Source organism: Penicillium soppii (genome assembly GCF_028829465.1).
Source record: "Penicillium soppii strain IBT 18220 chromosome Unknown utg000001l, whole genome shotgun sequence".
Lineage (NCBI taxonomy): Eukaryota > Fungi > Ascomycota > Eurotiomycetes > Eurotiales > Aspergillaceae > Penicillium > Penicillium soppii.
In genome coordinates this window covers 2,270,096-2,286,443 of record NW_026643231.1, presented here as the reverse complement: position 1 = coordinate 2,286,443, position 16,348 = coordinate 2,270,096, and the positions used below count along the sequence as shown (strand labels likewise).

The window sequence follows — 16,348 nt, the reverse complement described above, 5'->3', positions numbered from 1 at the left end:
TTTGCGACAATTTCTCTATCTCAGGGCCAATGTATCGATGCAGATCTTTAATTGGCCTGGTTGAATTGGACTCTTGCCCTTTAAGGAGTAGAAGTCCTTGACTTTTTCTTACTTCTTTATTAGAATCATGGCGAGCCAACACTCAGATGTTCCGACACTGACAGCGTTCATCAAAACCCTGACAAATCCACAACTGAAGGATTTGTTAAGGTATGAGGGCCTCCAGGTGTCTGGGGTGAAGGCTGCCCTGCAGTTCCGTATTATTCATCGTTGGTTTCACCCTCCCAAAGACCCCCCACGGTTGCAATTCACTCCTTCTCTATATTGCTTTCATTCACCAACCTTTGTTTTCACAATGAAGCATCAGGGAATTGTTCATGCTGACTCTTATAACTAGGACTCCAAAATCTCGCAGAATCAGACACTGTCAGTTATGATGCCCTAGCCACGCGCATCCGTGCTACTGCTTTCCCCAATTCCGCTCCATACGCACCGCATCCTGGACCCCAGTACCAGCCTCCACCTGTCTCTCAGTCTCCTGCACAGACTAGATCTGCACCCCTTGGGATCCCCATGTCACCTCACCCATACACTCCTGGGCCGAGTGCTCCTGTTATGAAAGCCCCAGCTGCAAAGTCCCCAGGACCTTTGACCTTCAAAGAGAGCCCATTCTATACCATTGTGGATTCTCTGACTCCAGTTGTGGAATGCAAAAGTATGTGTATGAGTTATATCACTTGTGGTACTTTCTGGTCCTAATATTATCCAGTTCGTGAACAAACAAGAGATAGTGTCGAACTAAAGGTTATGTTGTCCCAAGCAGTGGCTTACAGGCTGCAGACGGACCCCAACAGTCGAGTGATGGTTTATTGCGCGGGAGACTCGGGTCTGACACAATTTACCAAATCGGACATCGCCTTCCCACATCAAGTCGAGCTCAAGGTGAACCTTGATGAAGTCAAAGCCAACTTGAGGGGCTTGAAAAACAGACCAGGTACCACGCAGCCTGCAGATGTCACCAATTATATCCGCAAGAAAGCCCATTACCCAAACAATATCGTCATGACGTATGCCTTAACACAAAAAGTGAGTATTGCTAAATCTCTAGAGCATCTGTCAGACCAAGTGGCTAATTTGTACAGAAATTCTTCGCCCTTGCCAACCTTGTTCAGCAGAATCCGATTGAGGATCTCGTATCGCAGTTAAAGACAAGGAGAATTATCTCGAAGGAACAAGTCATCCGCGAAAGTAAGAGGCTCTTTATCTCTTTTTGTTGGGTATAAATCTAATCAAGACCACAGTGAAAAACCGTGCCAGTGATCAGGACATCGTTGCTACCTCGAGTGTCATGTCACTCAAGTGCCCTCTATCTACACTTCGGATTCAGGTGCCTTGTCGCTCCATCGTTTGCACGCACAACCAGTGCTTCGATGCATCTTCGTTTCTCGAGCTGCAAAAGCAAGCCCCGACTTGGACATGTCCAGTTTGCTCAAAATCGACTAGCTTTGAGTCTTTGCAGGTTGACCAGTTCGTCCATCTACCAATAATATGTGTTACCTCATCTCTAACTTATTCGATAGATACGTCGATGATATTCTCCAGTCTACTTCATCAAGCATTGACCAAGTCACTGTTGAACCAGATGGTGTATGGTCAAACCCCACCGACTCTGACTTGACAAAGTTGGGTGGAATGACCCCATCGTCAGACGATGACGATGACGACCTGATCGAAATCACTGAGCCAGGGCTTCCTTCTGTAAAACAGGAACCTGGACTCCCAAGTATTGCTTTGGAGCGGACACCCGCTCAATCCCAATCACGAGAAGCTTCAACCCCCTCATCCGTCATGCGTATGTCGAGCAAGAAGCGACCTGTGTCTCAGGTCATCGATCTCACCGAAAGTGGCGACGAAGATGAATCTCCTGCTCCACCTGCCAAACGTTTCGCTCCAAACTTACCCTCTCGATCTGTTCCCCGACAGGACTATCATAACCCACTTGCCAGCAGCCCCCTGATCGGCGATTCATACCCTCCTTCAAATTAGACTTACTTTTTCAACTCAAGCCTATGACAGTTCACAGGCTCTTTTTACGAGCGCATATTTCCAATGGAGTTTCTGGAGTGACCGGTGGATTCGAGATATCATGTACCTAGGGGAGGATTGTGTTTTTCTAAATTTGAATTAGCCAAGGGTGATCATATACCTATTTCAGTGGTTTCATTTTATTTCAAATATTAATATGAAACGGGGTTGTTGTCTATATTTGATTTTGTAAGCCTTTTGAGTCTTCGTGCTACCTACATGTGTGCTCTTAAGCCTTGAAGCAGGCTGGATTAAATCCCAACAGCTTTGTTTCTTTTGTATAAGGCATAATGTACTCATTCAGAACACATGGAATGGCGTGCACATATATGCATAGTTATATATAACGATACCTACCTAGGTATGTATGTATGTATAACTATAGATCAAAGGTGGATTCGGGTTGAGCTTAGACAACTCTCCCCCCCTCAAACTTGTCCTCCACTCTTCATCTTTTTCTCCCACCTTCAACATTATACTGAACTCCTGCATCTTGGTCTTTTCATTTGAATAGTTCACAATGTCCTTCGATTCAACCTCCCCGTTAAATACCGATCCAAATGCCCGCGTCTTCAGTTCCTCGTGCTTCGACTTCCTCCTCATAGAACTAGTACCCATGGCTGAGCGCATGGCCAAGGAACTTGCGACCGAGGGAAAGGACATGGAAGATGAAGAGGTCCGAGAGGCCACATTCTTTCGTCTAGAATCTTTAGGTTATCGTGTTGGACAAGGTCTTGCGGAACGGTAAGCCTGAACCTCCTTGCTGGCTCCGTTTTGTCGTAACTGTCACCGCGCAGCACGCTAATGACCTTCAATTTCTACAGATTTGCTAAAGACCGGCCACGCTTCACTGATAATCTTGATGTGATTAAATTTCTCTGCAAGGATCTGTGGACAGTCCTATTCAAGAAACAGATTGATAATTTGAAAACGAACCATCGGGTACGTCGATTCAACAAGTGCAATTGCAGGCCACAGGATATTATTGCTTGCTTTATGGTGCTCGTGAAGCTAACAAGGGACAAACAGGGAGTCTATGTTTTGACCGATAGTGCATTTCGGCCATTTGGGAGGATGAGCATGGCAGTGCGGAGTGAAGCTATATCCATGGCGCAGGCGGTAAGCAAGCATTCGCAACTTCCCCGAATATTGGCTGACTGATTAATTCAGTACCTTTGGTTCCCCTGTGGTATCATTCGCGGCGCTTTAGCAAATCTGGGTATCCATACAACTGTGCAGGCCGAGACATCGGATTTACCAGGTGTAACTTTCCAAATCAAGACGCTCCAGCCCCGGCCTTGAGATGATGGCCGCAATTGAGCCTGGGCTAGTCCTTGGCCTAAACTTCCGGCTGTGGCAGTTCGTCCTTGAAGCGAATTTTTGATGTGAAAAGGCCATATCAAGTCACCCATCTACATGATACATAATCCTAAGGAGATACAAAAAGGGTAATTTGTATTTCTTTCAATTGCAGGTTTGTTGCTACATATGTCTAACCTGCCGGGTCAAAGACCACTACCGTGTTTGCTCATTGTTCATAATCTCATGATCTCACAATTGGGGCCTATCTTTCCACGACAACATTGGTTAGCAACGCTCTGCTAATCCATGGTGTCATCACGGTCGCGGTGGTGGAGGAATCAGTTTATGAGAAGAGACTGACACAAAGACGCGTCCAGTATACACAAGTATGCTTGCAGTGATTCAGGGACATAGGGAATCCTTACTTTGGCGGGTTCTTGGTGAACTCAACACCCTTCTCAATATTGCCCTTGAGTCCATCAATGCAAGCCTTGAGGAGCTCCTGCTCACGCTCAGTCACGCCGTCAAGGATGTTAATGGCCTTCTCGACACCGTTGCGCTGTATTGAGCACGTCAGTTTAATTGTCCTAGTATGCACTTGAAAATTGAAGACTTACGCCGAGTTCAACGGGAGTGGAGAAGAAGTCAAGACCAGTGGCCTTGGCAATTTCATCACCGCCAGGGACACCGTTCAGGTGGACGAAAGTAGGCTCAACAATGCCCTTCTCGCCCTGAGAAGCCTTAATGACGGCCTCGGCAAATCTAATACTAGTCAGTCGCCTGGAATCTCCATTTTGTCAAGGATTGCGTACCGGAAACCGGCAAAGGCCATAGACAGGGTAGCGGAACCAGCACCATCCTTAGCCTTGACGACCTCGTCACCACCGAATTGGACACCTGTGGATTGTCAGTAAATGCCGCCCAGGGAACTAAATCATTTACATACGCTTGACAAGGTCCTCGTAGCGGTCAGCGGGAATCTGGAAGCTAGGGGAGACCTTGCTGAACAGAGGGACAATAGTCTCGCCAGAGTGGCCTCCAATGACGGGAACGGTGGCCTCGGAAGCGTTCTTCTTGCCAGAGTACTCCTGGGTAAATGTCTCGGCACGAACGACGTCGAGGGTGGTCACACCGAACAAACGGCGGGCGTCGAAGACACCGGCAGCCTTGAGAACCTCGGCGGCGATCGGAACAGTGGAGTTAACGGGGTTGGAGATAACGAGGACAAAAGCCTTGGGGGCGAAGTCGGCGATTCCTTGGACAAGAGTCTTGACGATTCCAGCGTTGACCTTGAAAAGATCATCACGAGTCATACCGGGCTTGCCTACATGAACTCAGAGTCAGCACAGTGCATCATGATGAATATATGGCTCCAATGCAATAATATGTACTCACGGGGAATACCGGCGGGGATGACAACAACGTTAGCACCGGTCAGGGCATTCTTCAGGCCATCTTCCTTGGGAAGGTAGCCAGTGATTTTCTATCTGGTCAGTATGGCACATAAGACAGGTACCTCGGTTTCCCATGGCAAAACGTACAGCAACCGAGGAGATGTGAGAGAGATCAGCAGCCACACCAGGGGTATTGACAACATCGTACAGGGCAAGCTCGTCAATGAGAGGAGAGGCCTTGAGGAGGAGGGAGAGAGGCTGAACAAATTAATTAGTCAAGCCCAGTATGCATACAAATGTATGACATACCTGGCCAATGCCACCAGCAGCTCCGAGAACAACTAAGAACGAATCAGCGATGAAGCATTAATGACTACGCGGTGAAATCATACCAGCTTTAACCATGATGATAGATGTGTAGAGAAGAATTGAGATGATTTGAGGAGAAGAGGAAGAAGGAGGGGAGGTTTGGTTTATAAGAGGGGCAGAGGGGCAACCCCGGAGTACACCCCATCGGCTTATGACATGTGAACTATATGATTCTCTCTACTCTCCGTACAAGCTCCTTGTATTGTTACATATTGTTTGTTTTGATTCAATGATGGTATCATATTCAAGGGAATGTTTTATTGATTTTAATTACTTACCTATCCTATCCATCAATCTCATCAATCCTTTGTTAGTATATATAAAGGTACAAAAAGATGAAAATATTAAAAGGTACTTTTAGACCCATAACCGTTCACCGGAAAAGGTACCAGGTACTAGAACTCCCCCAACGTAGAGGACAGGCAAGGAGTTTCCCGCCCACTAGAGATGCATTGACGGTATTTTCTCCAGATTCTCCGGCAATTCTCGTGCTTCAGCTTGTTCCACACTTCCCCGACATCTCGGGTTTTGTTTCGGAAAAAGGCGGACGAAAACCGTTCAAGTCATAACAATTGGGGCTCGGGCCGACCAGTCGGTTGTGAATAATACATCATAACTACTCTGTGTACTAAACTACAATCTTTCAAAGGCAGATTCCTTTTCCGCGCTCTTTTTTGAACTTTGTATTCTTGCTTCGGATAGTCGGACGGGACATTTTATTTCTTTTTTTTGCCCCGGAGCAAGATCGCTAGATTACATGGACAATTTCCAAGTCCAGCACGGCATTTTCGACGCCTATCAAGTCTCCCTCCAATCCAGATCCTTCATCCACAATTCAGTTTCATTTCAAGAGATAAAAAACCCCAATTTACTCGGAGGCCTCGGCAGCCTTGCGGGCCTTGGAGCCGCGGAGCTTCTTGGCGGGAGCATCCTTCTTGGGGAGCTGGGAGCGGCGAACAGCGCTGACGCGAGCGACGGCCTCCTCGCGGATATCAGCACGGTAACCGTTCTTGGCGGTCTTGTCGGCAACACCCTTGTAGATCCTATAGGAATAGGATATCAGTACTGGTAAAAGACTATGGGTTCTGGGAGTGAAATGGTCCACTTACTTGCGGGTGGAGGTGCTGGGACCGTAGTTCACAGTGACGAAGGTCTTGGCGGGCTGCTGGACGGTGTTGGGGTTCTTGGTGGTCACAGCGACACCGTTCTCAGTGGCCTGGACACCGATGGCCTAGAATTTGCGTGAGCAAGATATATCGCAATAAAGCGCCGGAGATTATGACATACCTTGTTGTTGGAGAAGCCAGCATACTTTTAATTTCGAGATACCATTAGTCCATGACTCTCCGTTCAATCCAATCGGCGCATACCTTGTAGGAGTGCTTGTTGAGCACATTGAGGGGGTCACGGGAGAACTGGGAACCGCCACCGCTGTTGCGGTTAACCAGGAAAGAGTTCTGGTTGCCTGTTCCGAAGAATTATGAGCTTCCACCACAAAATATTGCAATTAGAATTGCAAAGAGTCGGACATACGGGTAACCTGCCAGACCAAGTCGTTGGAGATGTTAGAGGACATTGTGATGAAAGGGTTTGGGTTGGGGGTGGAAAGGATCGAAATCGCTATACAAGTCTTTCACAGTCAAATTGTGTGTGTCTCGAAATGCCAAGACTTTGACATTGGGTCTCGCTAATGCGGCCATTTTAGGAATAGATTTGATGCCTTTATGCCTTACTGTCTTCCTGCCTTGATGCCTTGATGCCTTGCTGCCGTGTCGCCTTTCATTTATGCCTGCTTTCTAAGGTCTCTAAAATTAACAGCTTCCGGCGACCTCCAGGCTGCCAATAATGAACGCGATGCTGACGTTGCCTCCGTCGAACCTCTTCCTCACTCTCCTTTTCCATTTTTTTTTACTTCAGATGCCTTCTTCTTCGGCGCTGGCTTTCTGCCTGACTCAACAGATTATTTTCTAAGGAAAAGAAAATATCTCTTCCATTGCAAGACCTATACATTCAATACTATTCAGAACTCTCATACTCATAATCATGACCTACTTTTTCTTTTATTTTATTCTGTTTACGGTAATCATCGGTGGAACAGGTAAGCTGTCTTTCTTTCTTATCTTGCCATGGACAAATCGGAATATGCAAAGGTTGGCCCTAACAAGGTATTAGCACTTTACCTCACTAAGTCACGATGGATGCACTTAGTCCAAGTACCCGATTACCTTTACCATCGCCTCCCTTCAAGTTTCACAGCTGATCTCGAGGCTGGACTGAGCTCCTCACAATTTGACATCACCGCCAATGTTGCCGACGGTGATACAAGGGCTGGGCTTGATCAACACGCCAAGAATGAAGTGAGGAAGATCATGAAAGATCGCAAGGTCAACTTCGATGAGGCACGTCGAATCTACACAGAACAACGATTCGCAAAAAACAATATTGGACCTGATGGCCGTCCAAGAGACCCCAAATTTGTCTCGTTTTCATGACGACTCAGTAGTGCCATCAACAGTCTTCCATTCCTTTAGCGTGTTTCCTTGATTATCATAAGAACAGGCGTTTGGCTTGCAGAATTGAATGGTTTTCTTGATTGTCTTCGTGGATGCCCGCTTTTGATTCTTGATATCTCATGTCGCTCCAGGCTGCTTCAATTGTCCACACAACCACACAGTCCAGCCACCACTTTTCACGTCGCAAATCATGTCTCTACAGAGAATCTGGACATTTGCTGCCTCAAATGAGATTGATTAAGTCAATGTTTGTTCAACATAAGCCAAGTCTGTTTGTTGTTTCTGTATCAAATAGACATCTAGTTTACATGACCATGCGCTGTCGATCATTAGCTAACATTGAAGCACAATTTGACGCCCATGGTCACCCGGCAAACATGCTGGAGGTAGTAAAACAGGAAGGGCATATCAAGACATGAACCAAACGCTGTGGTCCTTCAATCGTCAAATCGTACGAAGTGAATGACGCCCGTTTTATAATGGGGATGGCTCTAGATTAGGAGCTCTCCAAACTCGCCTTGGAAAATCACCGATTGCCGCCGTAACCAGGCTGTTGGAAACCCGGGGGCGGTTGGGGAGCTCCTGTGGGAGGTCCGAATGCGGGTGGTGCGAAACCCGGCGGTAAGAAAGATTGTGGGCCACCGTAGCCAGCTTGAGACGGCGGTGGGCGCGCTGGGAGCCCAGGAGGCGGGGTATTGAGCGAAGGTACTGGAGGTGGAATAGGTCGATTAGGAGGAGCAACGTTCTGATAAGGCATGTTCATGCCAAAATCGGGTGTTTGCGGAGGTGCAGTATTCAAGGGTCGAGAGCTATCACCATTCGACATGCCAGGCGGTGGTACTGACACGCCCATGCCCGGGCCCGCCCTGGGTAACTGGGGCGGAGGCTGCTGAGTCGGTGGCTGAACATTATGCTTGCGGGCCTGGGCTGACAGCATTCGCTCCGCTTCATCTCCATGTCGCTCGCCTTTGCCATCTTTCTTGTATGCATATTGCACTGAGACCTGTTTGTTCATCAAGTACTGGCCGTTCATATTGGCAATAGCGGCGTCTGAAGACTCGAAGTCTGCAAATGAAACGAACCCATAGCCTTTAGAGAGGTTGTTGTCATCACGGGCGATCTGTAGTTAGATAGATATATGTTAAAATTTGGTCTCTGTTTTGGGGGGAGAAGTTTTGCCTAGAGCAAGAGGAATGTCTCACCTTAGGTAAATTTACGAGACTTCCGAAGCGACTGAATGTGTCATAGAGGACCTGTTCGGTGACCATCGGATCCAGGTTACCAACGAAGAGCTCTGCGCCAATTTCCACAGTCTTCTGTTTATCGGCCGACGCCTTGTTCACGCGAATAGGTTTTCCGTAAACCCGGATTCCATTCATGATTTTGGATGCGTATTCAGCATCTTCCTCACTGATGAATTCGACAAATCCATACCCCTGGTGCAATTGCGTAACTCGATCTTTGGGCAGGTGCACGTTGACAATGCGCCCGGCCTGTAGCATCAGTTCCCATACTAGGCTATCGGTGGCGCGTTCATCGAGATTTCCAATGTACACTGTGGCCTCTTTGTCTTGTTCCCTGCGAGTAGTTAGCATCACGGCCACTTAAATGACAGATTGATCATGTACCAATGCCGTGCGCCTGACATGGCGCCGGTGGGATTGATGGAGTGGAGAAAAGAAGCTTAGCAAATTCAATAATGTGATTCTTCCCAGTAATTGATACGAGCGAGGACTGATATCGAAGAAGATCGGTGTAAGGAAGGAAGAAGTGTGAAAGAATGAAGCTCGGAGGAAATCAGTGACTTTTGCTTTCCGAAAACTTCTGGTCCGCAACCTCTCCTCCTTCGAACATCCACCACATCTCCATCTTCTCAAACCTTTCCCTTCAATTCGATTCTGAGTTACTTATACATTTGTGATTCTTCTTGGCTTCCTTCGAGTTTCATTCAAGTCTATTTTTAATCCCCGGCTTTTCTCTCACAATGGTTCAATTTTCCGAAGAGACCAAGGTTCGCAAACCTCAACAAATCTTTGATCGAGAAGTTACCTTACTAACGTGTTGTTCTTTTATCTAGGAGCGTGTCTCCAAGGTCATCGATGTTTCCCGTGTTGCGATTCACTAGTAAGCTCTCGTAGCATCTTCGCGTGAACCGAACTGACAGTGACCATTTAGCGGATACTTGCCTCTGATTGTCTATCTGGGTATGTGATAAAAACAAGAATTCCTATTGTTTGACTTCAAAAGTATATTCTAACGCAAACATATCTATATAGGCTACACTTACAGCGACCCGAAGCCTACCTTGTTCAGGTATCTCAACTCTTGAAGCCGCCAGATGGTCCCAGGGCCCCGAGATATTTCAGCTCTGACTAACTTGATATACTCAGATTGTTCTCGCCTCTTGCCTAAGTTACACATTCATCCGATAATTTGATATTTTGGGGTGGGGGTCACTTTTTTTTCAAAGGGGAATCGAGGATATCTAATGGAATTATCCCTAATCCTTGATGGGTTTAAGATTATCTCACTCCGAATTGAACTTTCTGTATTTTTAGAATCTCTTTTTGCTCTTTTCTTTCTTCTTGATATGCTTTAGTATTCATTTTTTACATCAAAGAAGAATTTCTCAAACATCTTTTCAAATGACTTTGAAGCTTGGACTTCAACGCGGTCCTCGGGTTCCCTCGGCTTCTCACCTGCGATTTCTCCGCCTTTATTATTTTTTCTTTCGTCTCTCAAACTCCTCTCTCATTCAACCAACTTCTTTGTATTTGTCTCATCGTGGGGTTCATGACTAGTCATGGCTTCTCGTCATCCTTTGTGGAGACCCTAGCGGGATTCACAGCAGGAATAGCGTCAACCCTTTCACTGCATCCTCTTGACATGGTCAAAACGAGACTACAAGGCAAGTTCGATGTTCCCCCTCAGATTGAAAGCTGGGAGCTAAATTATTTAGTTGATCGATCATCGTCCTCTCGGCTTGGTAGTTCTCTTCGAATTATTCGCGAGATTTTTTATCATGAGGGTGGTCTGGTCGCCTTTTATCGAGGACTCACCCCTAATGTCATCGGGAATTCTACCAGCTGGGGTCTATACTTTTTGTGCTATGGCAGCTTGAAGGACACTATTCGAGCTTACCGTGACAAAAAAGGGCAGATCCTTTCATCGTCGGATTATTTTATCGCATCTGGCGGTGCAGGTATGCCATCCTAGCTTTGTCATTTGTGTCTTATGTCTTCCTAACCAGCAATCTCATCGCCTCGCATATAGGTGCGATCACATCGGTACTCACCAATCCGATCTGGGTGATAAAAACACGGATGTTGTCAACAGGTTCTCGTGCTCCTGGTGCATACTCTTCTTTCACGTATGGGGCGAAGCAAATCTACAATGCAGAAGGAATCCCTGGCTTCTACCGAGGTCTAGTGCCCGCACTTTTTGGTGTCAGTCACGGTGGCCTTCAGTTCATGGCGTACGAGCAGTTGAAGCTTTTGAGGTCCTGGTCTAAGACTACTGAGGTCTCACAGACAAAAAGCCATTCTGGCACTGAAGGCTTAGGAAACCTCGACTTTTTTGCTATCTCCAGTTTGTCCAAGGTGTTTGCTAGCAGCATGACGTATCCTTACCAGGTGATCAGGTCTAGACTGCAGACCTATGAGGCTCGTGTGATCTACCGTGGAGCTGTTGATGTTTTCTCCCAGATCTGGGCACGCGAGGGCATGGCCGGCTTTTACAAAGGGCTTGGGCCAAATCTGTTCCGAGTACTTCCAAGCACATGGGTAACCTTTCTCGTATATGAAAATACCAAGTTTTACCTATCTAGACTGGAATAAAATCCTTGCAGTACACATCACTAATGCCTCAGACTTTTGAAGGACTACTGCCATCGTTTGAAATAAATCTGAACTTATAATTTGTAATGATCTCTTGGACCTTATAATAGAAGACAGATCACCAAGACTGCTAATCACTCTTTTCAACCTTTGGCCTTTTCCTAATAGGGTTTTGCCTGGTTGGTTTTGACGAGACTCTGCAGATCGAGGAGCCACCTATCCGACCAAATAAAGGGGAAGTTCCCAGTTTATAATAAGGACTGGACTTAGTGTCACTAATGAGGATAAAATTAGAGTTATAAAGAGGAATAAAAAGTAGGAAGGGAATAGGGATTATAAATGAAGTTAGAACAAAGACCGAAGGTAATTAGAAATCTTTTTAAAGAATAATTCTAGTAATAATATATATTTTCTAATAGAAAGGTGTCATTAATAGAATTGTTATTATTATTAATTTTTTTGTCCTTCCTTTATATTAGAATATATCGGTATATAAATATCTACTATCTATCCCTATTAATTAGGATAGCGGCGAATGATTATTTATTATTAATCCTTACTATCCAGAATAGTGGCGAATAAATGGTTAATCATTATAAAATAGTGATATTATAAAATAATACATCCTATTATCTATTACTATATATAATTACAAATAATATCCCCTTTTGTAACGGCGCGGTGCTGTTAGCAATGTGCGCACTGAGTAGTATATGTATTGGTCCCAGGCATATCAGCTTGACGGCTGACATGATGGTCTTTTTGGCCTAGTTGGTAGTGTGTGTTGACCTGGGTGCACGCTCTCACACTTTTTGATCTATATGATATTTTATTATTTAGATTAGTTATTTTTTATTTATGTCTAGTTTTAAAATTCTCTAGTTCTATAGACATAGTGTGTGTTATAGTAGGTAGACTCTTAGTTCAAAGGTCTATTAGTTTATAATAAGTAGGAATTTGAAATTAGTTCGTTTTATTATTTAAAATAGCTTCTCTTATAGAATAGTAAGCTATTTTAATATGTTTGATTATTTTATAGATTTCCTAAGAGTTTTACTTACTTTTTTAGTAGATAGATTATCTACTGATATTTTAGGGATATTAAGGGTATAATAAGGAGCTAATTTCTTTCTAAAATCTATTTATACTATTTTAGAAAGCTACAATTTCATTCTTTTATAATTTAATTCTAGGTTCTCTTAAGATTCATAAAGCTTAAATTTATTATTATTATAGTTATTAAACTTGTTTAGAAGTTTCGTTAAGTATTTTTTTTAAGTATTATATAGATATATATTTATTTAGATTATAGTCATATTTCCTAGAAATGTTAAGACCTAGCTTATCCTCTTTTATGTTAATATTAGTCCTTAACTTATTCATTGAATCCTTCATATAGATAATATCTGAATAGACAACTAAAATAGTATTAATATAACATATTATAATTTACTGTATTTCTTTATTTACTTAAATATCTTCTATATATAATAGTATACTAAGACCGAATTTATATAGGACTTTAGATAAGAATTTATAATATAATCTAAGGCTTTATGTTGGACTATAAATAGCCTTTTTAGATAATAATATTTGTTAATATTATTATATATTCTCATAGATAATATAATGTATATTTCTATATCTAATTCAGTGTAAATCAATGGATTTTATTATACTATATAATTACTTACCTTATATTAACTATTATAACTGATAATATATATTATAATCTATTTAATACGTAATAGAGAAAGGTTTTAAAAAATGAATTCTTAATATTTAATTAAAATATCATATTACTTATCTAGCTTTATGTGAAGGCATGCGCCCAGGCAACACACGTCTACCAACTAGGCCAAAAAGACCACTATGTCAGCCGTCGGCTGACATGCCTGGGACCGATACATATACTACTCAGTACGCACATTGAACCCGTGGATCAGCCACGCCGTTACACTTTATATTAATAGGTATTATCCTTACTAATAACCTTAGATTTTTTATTTATAATTTTACTTAGAATAGGTAATTTTTTAAAAACACTAATTAATCTTTCTTTTACAAAGGTAAATTAGTTAGAATATCTTATACAATATAGGTTTTTTCATTTTCTAATTCCTTGACATCTTTAAGATATACTTCATATTATAGGTCTTGATTATTATATAAGAATTTATTTGCTTTATATAGAATTCAAAGCTCTATTCTTATTTTAGAATGGTGGCTTTCTTATTATTATCTATACTTTTATTAATATTAAATTCTTTATAGTTATAATTATTTTAGATTTCTGATTTATAGAATTTATTCTTATAGATTAATCTCTAGACTATATATAGAACATTCTTTTTATTAAAGTCTTATACTTTAAAGTATCTAGCGCTATTATATCCTATTAGGATAACTTTGTTTTTTCTAGGTTTTAATTTAGTTTCTTAGGTATTTATATAATAAGACGTAACTAATCCCTATATTTTAATATTATTTAGGAACGGTTCCCTAATATTATATAATTTGAATAGAGTTAAGTTTTATTATATACATATCTAGGAGCTTTTAAAGCTTTGCCTAATAAAAGACCGGAGTTTCAGATTTAGCTGAAATAGCCTTTGCTTTATTTATTAGGGTTAGTTTAATTCTTTGAATAAGAATATTTAGGGCCTTAATATAAGTAGAGCTTATATTATATAAAATACTAACGTATTTAACCCTCGAGTTGCTATATAACCTAAAATATTTCTATGAATTAGTACTTAATTAATTTAACTATCTACTATACCGCTAATTCGCCCCTAAACCTCTTAATATATCATAGTAGAGAAAGAGTATGACATCTTATTAGTAATATAAGCTCTTAAGATATAAGATATAGCTACTATTTCTCTCGCTACTTATACTTTTAATATACTACGTTCTATTTCACGTAATTATATCTCTAGCTATATTAAGGGAAGATATATATATAAATCTATATAAACTTATAAATCTTAAAGAAGATTTGCTTTAGAAATAGATGCTCTTTATAGATACTCACAAATTAGCCCCTCGGCCTTCTATAGTATGAAAATTAGCGAATCTTTTACTTAAATCACGCGGAATAACCTTAGCCCCTTCGGTTAGTAACTATTAGGTTATAAAGTATATAAGAGTATACCCCGAATTATTAAGTAGATTCTTAAGGTGTCATAATTATAAATATATAAAATATAAAGACTTTGAAATTAGTAGAGTAGTTTACTCTTATTTAATAAACTATTATCTAGTTTAAGATTAACCTTGACGATATTTATAACTTTAATAAAATCAAGTTCGCGATAAGATTAATATTAACTATAAGGATTACTATAAAAAGTAAATATTATAATTAGCGATCGCTTATATAGCTTAGAAAAGCGAGTTAGTAATTATAATTAAGTATATAAATACTTCAGGATAAGTACTTCGTCCGACTATAATTTTTAAAGGTAGAGTCTATATTAAGTTGTAATTTAATAATCTTCTTAATAATTAACGATCTAAGATTAGGCTAAAAAGATAGACCTTTAATAAAATTAGACTTTAATAACTTAATAGCCTTTTATTTTATTACTCTCGTCGAGAGTAAAGAGTTAATATTAACTTTTAATACTTAATAGCTACGGAAGTTAAATATTTAATCCTAAACTTTAATAAGATCTATAAAAAAATGATATTATCTTAATATATATATTTTTATTTTATCTTACCTTTTATAGCCGCTTAATATCAGTTATTTATAAATATAAAACATTTATATAGTCGGCTTATTAAAATTAATATATAAGATAAAAGTAAATATCTTGATAAACTTAATTTCCTTAAAGCCTATTCTTCCGCCCGCTCTAAGACCTTAAATCTAATACTATTATTAATAACTTTGAAGCAACTAATCTAATATCTTGTTTACTTGATTAAGTAACTAAAGCTCAGTACTCGTCTTTAAACCCCAACCCTTTCTTGAGTTAAGAAAGCGAATAAGAGCTAAAGAATACCTTCGAACTATATATAATCTCTTAACTAAGCTATATTAACTAAAATATTACTTTATATAAGATCCTAGATTCCTCTAAGCCTATTTAATGATATAGTAAACTATATTCTAAAGGCTTACTAAATCTAAATATATTTAAATTTAAAAGGTTAGGTTATAGCGGCTTAGTGGTTAATTATGTAATATTCTGTTAATACTATTTCAAAATTCTTGTTAATGTATTCTTTACTATTATTATAAGAATTCATGTATTTATCTATTTATATAATTTTTACATAAAACTTTTATTGTTTAGATGAATTATATACTTCGCCTTTCTGATTTAATAAAAAGACTTGAATAAATTAATTCTCTTGATCTAAAATAGTAATATAACATTGTTTATAATTATACATACTTAGTAAAGGATCCCTTAAATTATTATAGATTCTTTCTATTTTCTCGAACTCTTGTATATTAGAGTCTTCTTTATTAAAATATCTATTATCTTCAGATAAAAGATCTAGTTCAACATCTATAATTTATCAATATATCAAAGTATCTTTTAAAATAGCTTTTAAAGGTTTATTTATAAGAAATATATACTAAGTACCTATACTATCATTTTATATATAAGTTCTCTATCTTATTAGTTAGGAGGATTATGTTTATGTTTTTATCTTTTTACAAAGATAAGAATTTAATAATATATAAATTATCTCTCTTATTTATCATTGTAAAAGTTTTTTTTATATTATTATAGTAGTATTTTTATCTAATTGGTTAGTACTTAATAGATTTATTCTTGATTTTAAAATATAATAGAGATTTTTTGAAAGGTAAATAAAGCTAGTACTA

The 16,348-nt window shown here is 40.3% G+C and overlaps 7 protein-coding genes across 7 annotated transcripts; 4 read left to right on the top strand and 3 right to left on the bottom strand.

The window, feature by feature from the left end:
• Positions 1 to 124: 124 nt before the first annotated feature.
• Positions 125 to 2,046, top strand: N7529_000858 (transcriptional regulator family: Zinc finger MIZ-type; the record flags this gene model as incomplete). Its single annotated transcript, XM_057236389.1, has 6 exons — positions 125 to 269; positions 398 to 715; positions 770 to 1,086; positions 1,143 to 1,248; positions 1,302 to 1,527; positions 1,581 to 2,046. Coding segments are annotated over 6 exons (1,578 nt in total), but the record flags the coding sequence as incomplete, so codon positions are not given.
• Positions 2,047 to 2,605: 559 nt separating this feature from the next.
• N7529_000857 (trafficking protein particle complex subunit) lies at positions 2,606 to 3,387 on the top strand (the record flags this gene model as incomplete). The annotated part of the gene is made up of 4 exons (XM_057236388.1): positions 2,606 to 2,829; positions 2,883 to 3,027; positions 3,115 to 3,204; positions 3,256 to 3,387. 4 exons carry the CDS (start codon positions 2,606 to 2,608, stop codon positions 3,385 to 3,387), a joined length of 591 nt encoding a protein of 196 aa, XP_057103191.1.
• A 421-nt stretch (positions 3,388 to 3,808) lies between these two features.
• Positions 3,809 to 5,186, bottom strand: N7529_000856 (malate dehydrogenase; the record flags this gene model as incomplete). The annotated part of the gene is made up of 8 exons (XM_057236387.1): positions 3,809 to 3,946; positions 4,005 to 4,149; positions 4,200 to 4,284; positions 4,334 to 4,711; positions 4,783 to 4,870; positions 4,929 to 5,039; positions 5,091 to 5,122; positions 5,174 to 5,186. The coding sequence occupies 8 exons, from the start codon at positions 5,184 to 5,186 to the stop codon at positions 3,809 to 3,811; spliced, it is 990 nt and encodes a 329-aa protein (XP_057103190.1).
• An 832-nt stretch (positions 5,187 to 6,018) lies between these two features.
• Positions 6,019 to 6,726, bottom strand: N7529_000855 (uncharacterized protein; the record flags this gene model as incomplete). Its single annotated transcript, XM_057236386.1, has 5 exons — positions 6,019 to 6,193; positions 6,260 to 6,381; positions 6,438 to 6,461; positions 6,521 to 6,615; positions 6,684 to 6,726. 5 exons carry the CDS (start codon positions 6,724 to 6,726, stop codon positions 6,019 to 6,021), a joined length of 459 nt encoding a protein of 152 aa, XP_057103189.1.
• Positions 6,727 to 7,193: 467 nt separating this feature from the next.
• N7529_000854 (DUF2015 domain-containing protein) lies at positions 7,194 to 7,642 on the top strand (the record flags this gene model as incomplete). Its single annotated transcript, XM_057236385.1, has 2 exons — positions 7,194 to 7,248; positions 7,323 to 7,642. 2 exons carry the CDS (start codon positions 7,194 to 7,196, stop codon positions 7,640 to 7,642), a joined length of 375 nt encoding a protein of 124 aa, XP_057103188.1.
• A 547-nt stretch (positions 7,643 to 8,189) lies between these two features.
• N7529_000853 (U2 snRNP complex subunit HSH49) lies at positions 8,190 to 9,311 on the bottom strand (the record flags this gene model as incomplete). Its single annotated transcript, XM_057236384.1, has 3 exons — positions 8,190 to 8,783; positions 8,866 to 9,241; positions 9,292 to 9,311. 3 exons carry the CDS (start codon positions 9,309 to 9,311, stop codon positions 8,190 to 8,192), a joined length of 990 nt encoding a protein of 329 aa, XP_057103187.1.
• Positions 9,312 to 10,549: 1,238 nt separating this feature from the next.
• Positions 10,550 to 11,499, top strand: N7529_000852 (putative mitochondrial folate carrier protein Flx1; the record flags this gene model as incomplete). The annotated part of the gene is made up of 2 exons (XM_057236383.1): positions 10,550 to 10,865; positions 10,937 to 11,499. 2 exons carry the CDS (start codon positions 10,550 to 10,552, stop codon positions 11,497 to 11,499), a joined length of 879 nt encoding a protein of 292 aa, XP_057103186.1.
• Positions 11,500 to 16,348: the final 4,849 nt, after the last annotated feature.